This window comes from Equus przewalskii, chromosome 32 (genome assembly GCF_037783145.1).
Source record: "Equus przewalskii isolate Varuska chromosome 32, EquPr2, whole genome shotgun sequence".
Classification (NCBI taxonomy): Eukaryota; Metazoa; Chordata; class Mammalia; order Perissodactyla; family Equidae; genus Equus; species Equus przewalskii.
In genome coordinates this window covers 14,623,357-14,637,054 of record NC_091862.1, presented here as the reverse complement: position 1 = coordinate 14,637,054, position 13,698 = coordinate 14,623,357, and the positions used below count along the sequence as shown (strand labels likewise).

At 38.6% G+C, this 13,698-nt stretch overlaps 1 protein-coding gene across 2 annotated transcripts in view; it reads right to left on the bottom strand.

Moving 5' to 3' along the window:
* Positions 1–13,698, bottom strand: part of SYNE1 (spectrin repeat containing nuclear envelope protein 1) — a 443,793-nt gene that overhangs the window by 428,076 nt on the left and 2,019 nt on the right. For both annotated transcript variants that reach the window (XM_070603011.1, XM_070603013.1), the window contains exon 2: positions 7,328–7,611. In XM_070603011.1, the coding sequence (XP_070459112.1) occupies positions 7,328–7,394 (67 nt within the window). In that variant the 5' untranslated portion in view covers positions 7,395–7,611. The remainder of the gene's footprint in view (positions 1–7,327; positions 7,612–13,698) is intronic.

The following is a 13,698-nucleotide window of genomic DNA, read 5'->3' as shown; positions in this document are numbered from 1 at the left end:
TACAGAGGCCAAGCCAATGCCCAGGTCTGATTCAACACAGACAGGGTTAAATAGCTACCAGCACAGTGGAAGAGTTTTCCTCAATGCAAATGTAGTGTTCCCAAATTCACTTACGGTACTTTTGGGAAGAGTGCCATCCCGGTCTGGATGGAGAGGAAATCCCAGAGTCCTCAAACGTTCCAGATAATCCAAACACCTATAATGCCATATTTTCTCTTCTCTTTTCAAGAAACTGTGCCCTGGAGGAACTGATTAAACAACCATGATAGCAATGAATATAGATAACACTGACTCCGTAAAGGTTTTCTCCAAAGCCTGAGAGGAATGCCATTAATTTTATGTGAAAAGAATCTAGAAAAATAATGTCAAGGGGGTCAAGTGGAGATTTATGAGGGGAGGAGGGACGCAAGGAAGGAAGGCACTGAGATGCAACAGTCACACACAAGTGTCCAAATGGCATCAACAGGAGCACCATTCTCATGAAGATCATCTGTCAGTTCATAGCCAGGCCCCCAGGTCCACAAGAATGGAGACCTCATTAGAGCCTAAGTGAGAGACATTTTATCCTTAGGATGAATTTCTTATTGGACTTTACATAAAGTACAGAATTATATGCAATAAAATCTTAAAGAATTGCTGTTATCCAATTAACTTCCAAGAACCTTACAACTCTCTACGGGCAATGCACAGGGTCATTCTTTTATTCTTCCAAAAATGAATTTTGAAACTATATGCACATGCACTTGTACCTGCTCAGGCCTGATATTTATATATTAAAAAACATAGTTTTTTTTATGTACTATAAACATTCAAACATGAACATATAGAGAACGTTAATAGCATTAACACAATTGATCACTCTTTCCTTGATCTCTTCCTTCCCTTAGCTTCCAGATCTTCCTTCTCTCTTTTTCTTCTTACCACGTAGGCTGCAGCTTTTCAGTCTCAGATGTGGGACCCTCCTCATTTCCCCCATCCTCCATGCTGGTTGCTCTATTTCTCAAATCTCTTCTCTTTTCTATCTGTCTTAGTTTCCTGGGTGGTGTCAGCCAATCCCACATCTTTAAATACTGTCTATATGCTTATGATTTCCAAATGTTTTCTCCAGCTGCGTCTTCTCCCTTGATCTCCACAGTCACAGATACTCAACTTCTTTCTTGGATGTCCACCAGGCATGCAAAACGTAACATGTCCAAAAATCTCTTGATTTTCCTCCTCAGTCCTATTCCCAACAGTCTTTTGTCTCTGCTCATTTTAAAATGAAAAATGAAGGGGCCAAATTTCCTTATTCTCTCTCATGCACCACATCCAATAGATCAGCAAATTATTTTGGCTTTACTTTCGAAATATATCTAGATTTTTACCTCTTTTCTCCCCATCCACTGTTTAATATCTAGTCCAAGCCACTCTTATCTCTCTTGTGACTTATCAAAATTACCTCCCTTCTGGTTTCCCTGTTTTCACCATTGAAAATCAATGTGATATTAAAAATTCATGTTGTATTGACTCCACAAATACTTTGAAGTATCCACATTATGAAATGCACTATGCTAGTCAACTTGTAGGGCACTGACGTGAATTTGACCCAGCTGTTACCTTCAAGGTGTTTCTATTCTCAGTGGGTGATTACATATATATGTGTACCATGCAAAGCAGTCCTAGATAATCACCTTAAGACTGTTATAAAGTGCGAAAGGAATTTAGACAGAGGAGAAAGAATTTCTGATTATATCCACAATAAAGCCTTCATTGAGGAGGCTGTATTTAATTTCGGCCTTGAAGACAATTCAGGTTTTAGGAGCAGTCAACAGAGCTCATTCCCGAAAGTACCCCAGCAGGAGACAGGGGTCAGGACATCTTAAGAGCATTGCTAATAGTGTCATTTAGAAGATACCCAGGGATAGGTAAGGGAGCTAGAGGAGACAAATGCTGGGTAGTTAAGATGGAGTTGGAATATGGAAACCAAGCCAAGAAGTTGGGACTTTAATAGGGAGGTCAAGGAATCAAGGAAGATTTTCATCACAGGAGTAACAAAATTAAAGTGCTACGGTAAAAGGAACTAATCTGGGAGCAATGTGTAGAAACGCTATAAGTCTTATTTGTAGGCCTTAGATGCTCTTGTTTAGAGGCCTGCCACACACTATATCAAGAGCAATAAAGTATACCCACACCCCCTATTAAATATATTTTATACATATATAGTTTTTGAATTCACTTGATTATGTTTGACTAGTTAACATAATTCTAGCATTTGCAAACCTCTTTTAATTTTTATTTAGCTTTTCTCTTTTTCTATATGAGAGCCAATATTTTTGCAGGCCCTTGAAGACCTGAAGGCCTCAGGCACTTTCTCCATAATGCACCATGGATAAAATGGCTGTGCAAACAGAAAAGCTTGGAGGATAGGGCATGAAATAATGTAAATGCTTTAACGCATTTCAAAGTAATATGAACATGAAATATACCTTCAGGAAGGAAAAATGTGCTTAAAGCATCACACTTACAAAAACAACATACACATCTGAGAGATCAATATGGTTGCCCATTCAGGATGGATATATGTCCTTAAAGTCATTTTATGGTCAAAAACCAATTTTGATTAAAACAAAAAATTGTTTAAAAAGGGGGCAAATAAAGTAGCATTCAATTTAACTAGTTTCTTCCTTTGCTTCCGTATATATCTTGACTAATTTCATCTTCAATTCATTAATTTAAGGGTCATGATTTATCCATTTATTCATTAAATATTTATTTAACTATGATGTTCCAAAATATAAATAAATGGTCATTGTTTTGTGCTGAGTTTTGTTTAGTATTTAAATTTCAGGTACTGTCACATAACATTCATTATAGGAAGAAATTAAATCAGCCTATAAATAATGAATTTTTGACACTGTTTTGTGGTTTAATAAGGAGAATCATTGTCAGAGTAATAAAGCGTAGCACTTAATCTCTCAATATGATTATAAAAAATCCTAATCTCCACAGGATGGCAAACTTTTCCTTTCCCAATGCTTATTTGATATTAAACTGAAAGAAATTACATCTTCATTGCTTATTTATTGTTGTATATTCTACTTTTCAGTAAACTTTTTTGTTTGTCTGAGGTTTTCTTTTACAGCGCAATGGATTTATAGGAAATATTATGCTGAACCAAAAAAAGTTTAAAGTTGCTCATAACAATTTTAGGGGCTGGTCGTGGTTGTTTTTTACCGAAGAGTTAGCAAATTTCAGAGATATAGCTCCAAGAGTAAGAATGATTATGTCTTTTCTAATTTGTTTCTCTCTGAATTTATTCACAAGGCTTAAAAATCAAAATTTGACCCTACAGTCAATAATCCTCCTTTTTTATTAAAGTGATCTCTATATACCTTAGCATGTCCATCTGAATCTTATCTGGCATTTACCACTAGCTCTATAAGATTGCATTAATGCCACCCTGACTTAAAATAACAAAAACTGGTATGTTAATTTAAAAATTCCTAAAATTAGCAGATTATCTTCAAATGAAAAAAATGGATTGGATAAAAGTCAGTCAACAAATCTTTTTTAAGCAAATGTTACACAGCAGCATGATGAAATTTACAAAGAGCCTTAAACTACTGTCACTATCTTAAAGAAATTTATAATCTGAGGAGTTCAGACATTTATTTTCTTAGATGTGACTATAAAACTAAAGTGACTCCACAAGCCACCTGTTAAATGGATCCCCTTAGTTAGCCTCTAAGAGCAGAAAGTGTATATATAATTATGTTCATTTAAAATTTTAATACCCCTGTATTATACTATTGTCCTGTATTTGCTTTCAAGGTTATATTTAAATTGATGAAAGTTACAGAAACATTCATTATTCTTAAGAGCAAATGAAACTCTGCATTGCAGTCTGTCTGCTCATCCATAATTCAGGATCCCAGCCTAAAACACTATGCTCAAACAAGCACAAATATTGGCAAAGGTGAAATGTTGAACTGTTACAGTAGCAGCTACATTATGTAGCAATCTGTGTGTGTGCTTTAATTTCCTAGCACTAGAAAAAAAAAACAAAAAGCAGAAGAACAGTCAACAATTATGGTTGTAAACTAAATAAGCAAGAGAGTAAAGCCAAATTGCCATTATTCAAAGCTACGTGCTTTTTATGAGTTATGCATGGATCTGATAAGACCGTAAAACCCAAGACGGGGAAAAACATCAGTTACTTGGATTATCCTTCCTGGCAAAGAAAAGAGGATTCTAGAAGAATGTTCTTATGAATTTGAACTTTGAAACTGGCAACTCTGGTTCTATTAAGTTAATGGAAATTTATCTTACCTCAAATAAATTCCCTCATTTGTCTTAGTTATCTGGGGAATAATGCCAGCCCTCCATTTATTAGGACCTTGGTCAATGGTTCGGAGTTCCAGCAGGTAGAAGAAGTTACTAAATACCCTTGACAGAAGACAGGTCTCCTCAGCCAAGGGAAGTTTTCTCTTGTTTGGACTCAAAGCATCAGTAGGACGCACAATGAGAACTGAGATGAAGGAGGAAGCACGAACCTAGCCAGTGGAATCAGCAGAATTAACCCAGCAGATCAATATGTTAACAGACATATCCGCCATATCACCTTAACTTCCAGCCATTTCATTTTGCTTCAACTGATGCAGGCTGGATATGTTGCATCTTGCGGCAGTGCAGACTTTACATTTTGTAGCCATTAATAACCTATATTTATATGAAGTAATTGACACTGAAAGGTAATGATAAATATCTAGTGCTCAGGAACTGTATCTCCTTCTGAATTGTAAGGTTTATTGTTCTAAACTTGTCAGCTACCCTTATGACATTCTATAACTCTTTCTTTTACTAGAAAGGAAAAATAATTAATATAGTAAGTATAATCACTTCCTTATGTAATAAAATTCCTAGTTTTATACAGCACAGAATATATAAAACCATTAACATTTCTCCCCAAATCTGCATGACTAGAAAAATGTGCAACAAATTATCAGGCCTGTGCCTTCTCATCCAATTTTCTTCCATGACGATTTGAACAGCTCACTGTATGATGGTATTTACAGTCTTTAGAGCACCTCTCATCTAATAACTCACTAAGCTTGACAACAATCCTGAGAGGGCTAAGCAGGGTAAGACTGTCCAAATTTGTAAGTGTGGTCCCTAAGTGCAGAGATGCTGAATAGGACATCCTCTGTCACAGGCCTAGTGAGGGATGGGGCAGGGGGCTCCCATGCGTTCCCTCCTCCACACACCTCTCAAGAAAAACCACTTATATTTTCACCATAAAAAATAATAAAATAAAACACTGAGGTATCCCCTCTCTCCCCCCACAACCACTCCCTTAAAAAAAAATTTATTCAAACCAAAATAAGAAGAAAGAGCAAAGTGTCTGTCAGACCATAGTCTGATTCTGAATTAAGTTCTTCCAAATTTACTCTTTACAATTTCCCTTTATTGTCAATATATATCTCATCCACAGAATTTTCACATTTAATAATCTCAAAAGAAAATCTGCTTTATTACCTAATTATGGTCCTCACATTTTTGTAAGGAAGACGTAGGTCTCCTCTCCATCATTCCGTGGATGAGGTCACTGAGGCATAAAATGGTTCAGGAATTTGTGCCCAGGCAAACAGCAAAGACAGACATAGACAGATCGACTGCAGAAGCTTTACTCAAATTGGTGGTCTCTGGTCAGACATGGAGGAAAAAACCAGTTCCACTGATCTGATTTTCTATAGCTGTGAGCATGTTCTGGGCCATGAATATCCAGATTTAAGAGTTTGGTCTGTATTTGAAAGTCAAGAGTGCTTAACTGGAAATTCCTGCTATGCCCATCAAATATATTATAATCAAAGGTAGTGGGGCTGTGGCAGGTTAATATGATGGTTGTGGTGCAAAACCACAACAAACCATAATGATCCCTTGCTGGAGATACTAGAAAACCAAAAAGCCAAGTTATGACATTATATTTAAGCTCTCTTGACAAAGACTAAAGCAAAACCCTGCTAAATGTGGATTTTGTGTGTGTGAGGACAATTGTCCCTGAGCTCAGATCTGTTGCTAATCTTCCTCTTTTTGCTTGAAGAAGATTGTCCCTGAGCTAACATCTGTGCCAATCTTCCTTTTTTTTTATATGTGGGATGCCACCACAGCATGGCTTGACAAGTAGTATGTAGGTCCACACCTGGGATCCAAACCGACAAATACCAGGCCACCAAAGTGGAGCACGCGAACTTAACCACTATACCACTGGCCAGCCCCAGTACAGATATTTTTATATCCTAAAAATATCCATTTGAAGCCCGGAAGAGCTGGCATTGGGATTGTGACAAAGAAGAAACATTTTCATCTACCTATAGATGATGATTATTTTTATGGTTCAAGGAATATACATATTTAAAGAAAATTCACAATTTGGAATTCATCTATGAGCTGCCATAACATTTCGCTGTTAAGTCTTTTCTAAAAAACAGTTTGCTGTTAGAGAAAGAACACTGGTGAGGGATGTGGTTCCAGTCCATATGCTGTCACTAACCATTAACCTCGTCACGTCATTCCACCCCTCAAAATGGGCCTCTTTGCCCTCATTTTGCGTAAAGACTTTCTGGATCTCTAAGGGCTTTCTAGTTAGGATAAGTAAACCACCAGTTTACTTATTTTACTATAGCATACAGGTATAGTGCACCATTGTCATGATAACCTTATTGGGGCACTGTCACCGTGTTGTATTGTCATTGGTTATGACAGGACAGTTTGGCAGCGACTCTAAATTCCCAATAGACGCTGAATAACTGTTAATTTCACACTAAGGCAGACACAAAACCAAAAAAGGAGATTTGTCTTTGTCTTTTTTCTACATAAAGTAGATAGCATCTTAAACTAGCATGAAGTAGTTTGAAAACACTGGGATAAAAATCATCATTTTGCTATTCCTTGCTGTAGTTTCATAAAACTGAATTAAAAAAGTAAGCCAATTGAAAATATTCTGAAGTAAGTTGGTATTTGAAATATTTTTCTTTTCTTTTTTTTTTTTCTTTTGTGAAGAAGATCAGCCCTGAGGTAACATTGCTTGCCAATCTTCCTCTTCTTGCTTGAGAAAGATGGTCCCTGAGCTAACATCTGTGCCAATCTTCTGTTTTATGTGGGATGCTGCCACAGCGTGGTTTGAAGAGCCGTGCTAGGTCCATGCCTGAGATCCGAACCCACGAACCTCAGGCCACTGAAGCAGAGTGTGTAGACTTAACCACTCCGCCACCAGGCTGGACCCAATTACATGAAATTTAAAGCCTATAAAAAAACAAGACAAAACAAACCCTGACCTTTCTTCCCTTACCTTGCAGCCTTTGCATCACATTGGCAATGTCCCGAGGAGACCGTGAGGCCGTCCTGGCGGATGCCATGGTCCCTCCTGTCACAGGAAACCAGCACCAGAGACTCTTCACTTAGGGCAGTGCAGCACTAGCCACTCCGGAAAACATACTTGAACTTCCCTAGGTCTACGGAGTCGTAAATGAATCCCAGGCACTTGCAACAGTCAGCACGGAGTCAGCGTTCCCAAAGATTGAGCCACTTATTTTCTTCTTTTCTTTGACTATCCTCTTAAATGACCTGAGGAACCTGAAAAACAAATAGAAAAAGTACAATATATTTATTTTTAAATCTACATAGGTCACCCTAGTACTAAAAGGAGAACCATGTTTATTCAATTTGTTTAGATGATTCATTGCCAAGTGAAATCACTACTGTAAAATTACTTATGAACTATAAAGTAGTAGGCAAATACTAGGAATTCTTATATTTGATAAAATAAATACATACTCACGACATGTGCAATAAAATTGGCTGCCAAAAAGAAATGTTCACTTTACTTCATGGTGTCTTTTTAAACTACAAACTTTTTTCATTGATTTATGAAAGTGAAAATACTTGTACTCAAAACACTGAATTCTATTTCCCAATAGCCACCGGTTCTCTTAGCTATGCTGTTTTACTCTGCTAGGCACACAAACTGTGCAATATTTTGCTTTATTTTGTTTGTACACTTTTCAGGAATCAGATCAAATCTTAGGTCTTAAATAATTTGATGAATTAAACATGTATAAATGTAAAACTATTTCATTCTAAAAATTTGAGTTTCAAATACTCTTTTAGAAGTCAAAATGGGTCTGATTTAGCTTTTTTCCTCCCCATACAGAAAGACTTAAGTTGTAAGGCTGGAGTAGGGGTATGTTAAGCAGAGAAGACAGTCTCTTGCTAGCCCCTTCCTGAATTCTCTGCTTTAGTCAAGTTTAATTCATCAGTCTGGTCTGGAGGAGGTAAAAGAGGGAGGGAGTAGTGATGAAATCTTGACATTGAGACAGGTAGTTTGAACAAGGATTTCCTAACCCCAGGGATAGCTAAAGAGAAGGTCTTGCATTGAATAAGGCAATCAATGGCAGAAACAAGAAGAGGGCCAAAAATGTACCCAGAGAAAGAAACTTAAACTAGGGGTCAAAGTGAGGAGGTCTATATGAGAATGATGCTCTATTACAATTCACACTCATTTCTGGGTTATGATGATGAAGCTGAAGAAAACGAATGGGATGGACGAGGATGGGAAAAACAAAACTGAAAAGAAAAGACAGCACAAACATATGGGATGGTCCACCTGCAGAAAGGAAAATAAGAGGAATCTACGAGTGCCATGAAAAATTACATCATCCTCCGAATGTACGGTCATAAAAACAGTATTATTTATGAAAGATTGGTCAAGTAATAGAGTGTAATTACAAATTACAGTTGACTTTAAGAATTGCATTGTTAATACTAGGATATACTGGTGTCTGGTTAGAACGTACAGATGCAAAGCTGAGAATATCTTTCCTAGACTACCATCTCAAAAAGGATGCAAAAGACAGCACACTCCGGCTGCCCTGTGTGAAAAAAGATCAAAAGGATCTACTGAGGGGTCAGCCTGGTGGTGCAGTGATTAAGTTCACACGTTCCGGTTCGGCCGCCCAGGGTTCTCCAGTTCAGATCCTGTGTGCACACATATGCACTGCTTGTCAAGCCACACTGTGGCAGGCGTCCACATATAAAGTAAAGGAAGATGGGCAGAGATGTTAACTCAGGGCCAGTATTCCTCAGCAAAAAGAGGAGGATTGGGTGGCAGATGTTAGCTCAGGGATAATCTTCCTCAAAAAAGAAAAAAGAAAGATCTACTGGGGCAAGAAAGGGTGTCGGGGTCACTGAGCCAGTTAGGGCACAGTGGTGCAGTAAAGAGCATTAATTGGTAAGAAGGTAGAGATAGACTTCTCTTGGCTACTTGAAAGGATATTTACTAGAAATAGGACCCAATACGTGGCAGCTTCTGGGATAGAGGGACATCTCAGCGGCTGGCTCTCCAAGGGATTCTTAGAGGACAAATAATTACTTATGGCTGGCCTGTCATGTATCAGGCCTACAGCCCTGCTGGAATTGTGTGCCCATTAGCAGGCTCCATCTCCTAGGGGAAAACATTCCACCTACCCACATACAAAAGCTACCTTAATCTGAAGACTAATAGGCAGTGAGAAGTGCCTGAGGGATCTTACAAATGGCCCCCCTAAACTGTTAGAAAGCTAGGTTCTCCAAATGTAAGAAAATAACTTTCTAAAGTCTAGCTATCTAGCTATCTACGTATATATTAAATAAAGATGAGGGAAGAAATCCATTTTAATTCAGCTACTTGATGCCATGCCCTGCTCAGCACTGGAGTTCATAGATGATTAAGATATGGTCCCTACCATCAATCAAGAATTATGGGATTAAAATGGATTTCTGAAAGTCATTGCATTGCAGATCACCATGCTTCTACCCTCTTCTAGTTCACATTCATGTTATGCAATAGATTAATCCTGAAATAGCTCGCTGTCTCTCTCTCTCACCCTTTCTCCCTCTTTCTCTCTTTTGATACCACATTAAACTCAATATTTCTCTGCTTGTGTCCAACTTCAACCTGGGTATCCAGGCTTACTTCCACAGCATTAACTAATGCATTCTGAGCGTCAGAGCTCATCCTGGGGGAACTGAGATGAATATGACGCATAACCTATTTTTTGAGGAGCTTAGAACATAGTGGGAGATACAATGTAGAAAAGATAATATAACAATACCACAGGTAAGTGCAAATATAGACACGAATGATACAAAGAATGGGCACTAACCCAATCTGGAGGTTCTGAAGAGTGTCCTGGGAGGGAGTGAACCCCTGAACTGAGTCTTGGAAATGAGTTAGAGTTAGTCAGGTGAAAAATATGAAAGATGCATTCCATGAAGAAGGAGTAGCTTGAGCAAAGGCATGGACATGAGAAACAACATGATTCTATGTGGAACTACCAAGAGTTAGATAGTGAAGGACTCTACCCGGTGACATTCTGGAGCTGAGGATGGAGAAGGAGATAATGGCTAGTTGGTTAGGGTCCTAGGTGCTATGCTCAGAAGCTTGGTCCTGCTTCTCTAGGAGGCAACAGGAAACCACTGAGGGATTTAAGCTGGAGGTGACCAGGTATAATTCAGATTATTCTAGCAACATGTTTAAGGGTATATTTGAGGGAGACAAGACCAGGAGATCCAAGAAGATCTGTTAGGAAGGTATCTTAAGAGAACAGGTGGAAGACGATGGGAGATTGAAATACGACAGTGATTGAAGGGTAACATCTGAAAAATCTTTAAGAGGCAAATTGTGTAAGACTTGGTGACTGCTCGGGAAGGGGAGATAGGAAATGGGAGGTGGGGTAGTCAGAGTATCTTGGATGACTCTCACGATTCTGACTTGAGGTTCTGTGGGTCATGGTGCCCTCAACTGAGCTCAGCAAGAGAGGAGCTATGCAGGTTTTACTGCCCAATACTCTGCCCAATACTCTTCAGTTCATACCTCATATCCTTGCTGAACAATTTCTTAATTATCCCTTCACATCACCCCTCCGCAGGACACTTATAGCTGAACAAATCCAAAGGATTACAATAAAGGTACTAAATACCCAGCCCAGGACCCGCACTGTGCTTGAAGCCCTCTCTAAACACACCTGCACACATTTAGCATGATTTTCCTTCAATTCCTCCAGTGCTAACAACCCATGCTATTGCAAATATGATTTGTCTTAGATTCATCACCATTGTCTGTTTTATCTCTAACTAGACTTTGAACGTTTTTCAGATATAGAGACTATTACTCATTGTTTTGACACCCCACTCATTGATACCAAGTATATCCCTGAGCACATCCTAGCCTCAGTACATATTTTTGTTTTATTGAATCAAGTTCATAATACTTTACCTCTACAAAACAACCCCCAGAAAACCCCTTCCTCCCCAATGCAAAAGAAGTTGATGCAATATCCTTCCCTTTTTAGACATAAGATAAAATATTTTGCTTTCATCATTCATGTATACACATATTTCCTCTTTTGTGAATTACCATGTTCTTGCTTTTTACTGATACTTTAACTTAAAGGAAAACAAGATTTGATAAGAAAATTCAAATTAATAAAACAAAGATAATCAAAGGAGACTGGGAATTAGAAGATATGAGTTCTAGACTTAGTCTTGTTCCACTAGTTGGGTGATTTTGAGCTGGTTTCGTGCATGGAGGTCCTCAACAACTGCCTGTCACAGGGAGTGTAGTAGTGGGAAATGTAAGCACTATGGACTAAGAAAGACATGGAGCTGAGTCTTAATTCTGTCTCTTACTGTCCATGTGATCTTAAGAAAAGTGAAATTTTGTTAATGCTAAATTAGGTTTAATTTAATTAAATTTAAAAAGATCCATATATACTGTTCCTAGAAGACTGTTTGGCATATAGTAGAATTTCAGCCAATAACTGGTTTCCATTTTCCTTCCCTTGGCCTCGGTTTCTCCATCTGAAATCAGAGAGATGAGTCTAGAATGGAGAGATGCTCTCAAGTGTGCTCTCCAGTTCCAACACCAAGGCAGCATAAGTGATCACTCAAATGACTACTGGTACAAGGTCACGAGATGTTGAAATTCACTCCTTGAACTGAATGATTACTTACCAGTGTTCTGGTTGTGGGCTTGACCTGCAGAACCAGAGCATGAGAAGAAGATCTAGCACCATCAGTGAGCTCACTATTCTCAGGGTAATTAAGAGTTTTTAAATAGGGGCAGGATATTGGGGGGGGGAGGGGAGGAAGAGAGGGTGAGGGTGCAACCAGTATTGGGATGGAAAGGGAGAGCTAGGTAGACATTGATGGGTTGTGTACCAATTAATAGATCCCACACCATCTCCCAATCCTTCCAGGGGAAGGAACTAAGATGACAATGGAACTGATTATATCCACCACACCTAGCAGAGAGGTAAGATTCCTGTATTTATTATTTCATACAGCAAATGTATTGAGAAACCATTTGTAAAGGACAATGGTCCTGAGTAAATAGCAGTGAACAAGACAGATAAGCCCCTCTTAGAGCTCAGGTACCAGAGGGGAAGACGATATAGATAATATTGCAGCAAAGTAGGTTGAGTATTGTGATGGAGAAATCCAGAGTACTGTGGGAGCACACAGAACACCCAATCAGTAAGCATCTGCTGCGTTTATCGAGCAGGATGCAGAGGGAATTTAGACTCTCTGCTCTGGGATTCTCCTGTCTGAACAATGCACTCTTCTTAACACCGACACCTGTGAAAAGCACAGTAGTGACTCATCACAATTCGACTTTCCCAGCCTCTAAGCAGAGTGAACAACTGGCTTCTAAAGCAGTGTCTCATTTGTGCTGCTAAAAAGGAATACATTAAGAAAAACGCTAGGAGGCCATAAGAATACATCTTAAAGCAATGGAACTAAATTTTTAGGTATTAGGAAACTACAGTAGAATAGTCCAAACCCTGGAAAATCCAGAGATGATATGGCTCCTTTCTAACTGAGAAAGATGACCTGAGGCCATAAACCATAAACAGAGTCACAGAAGTATGAAGTATGAATATTACTTAATTAGATGTCTAAATATGTTCGAGAATAGCACTCCTATTAAAATCCACTGTTAAATGCAAATTGAAAAGCTAATGAATACATTTCAACTCCCCTTCTATCGAAGTCCTTTACTGGAATGAGTCACAGAAGCATCTAATTTTACATTTAATTATTGTTTTTCACTATCCACCCGTTAGTAATGGTACTAATTAATAAACGTTAAGATGGCTAACGAGTAGGGAAGAAGGGGGCCATCCCAGAGTTAATACAAATACATTACTAATGTATGTGTATGGGCTATCAGCAAATGGTGCTGGTAATTATTTACTGTTATGAATTATATAGCATAAGAAGAATTGGTCCTTTCCCGGGAAGACCAAAAATTTGAGAAGTCATCAAAAGACAAAGTACACAGCTGATCAGCATAAAAGATATGAAGATGATTCAACTTTTTTGGGTAAGCTTGGCATACAAGCCATGCCCACAGATATCTGCTGCCTTCCTCCCCTACTTTGCTATAGTATATGCTGCACTCCTTGCCAAACATTAGTTCTCATTGGATAAGACCACAAGGAAGGACGCATTTAACAGATTTAAGAGATGGGGAAATGCAGATTTCTTCACAGGGGAGTCTTGCTTGGGTCCTGAGAGCCTGTCACATTCAGACCACAGGGTGTGGCTGCAGTATTGAGAGCTGAAGCCACCCAAGAAAATGCTACAGACCTTGCCCAGCCATGGGCTTCTTACATCCTGTTT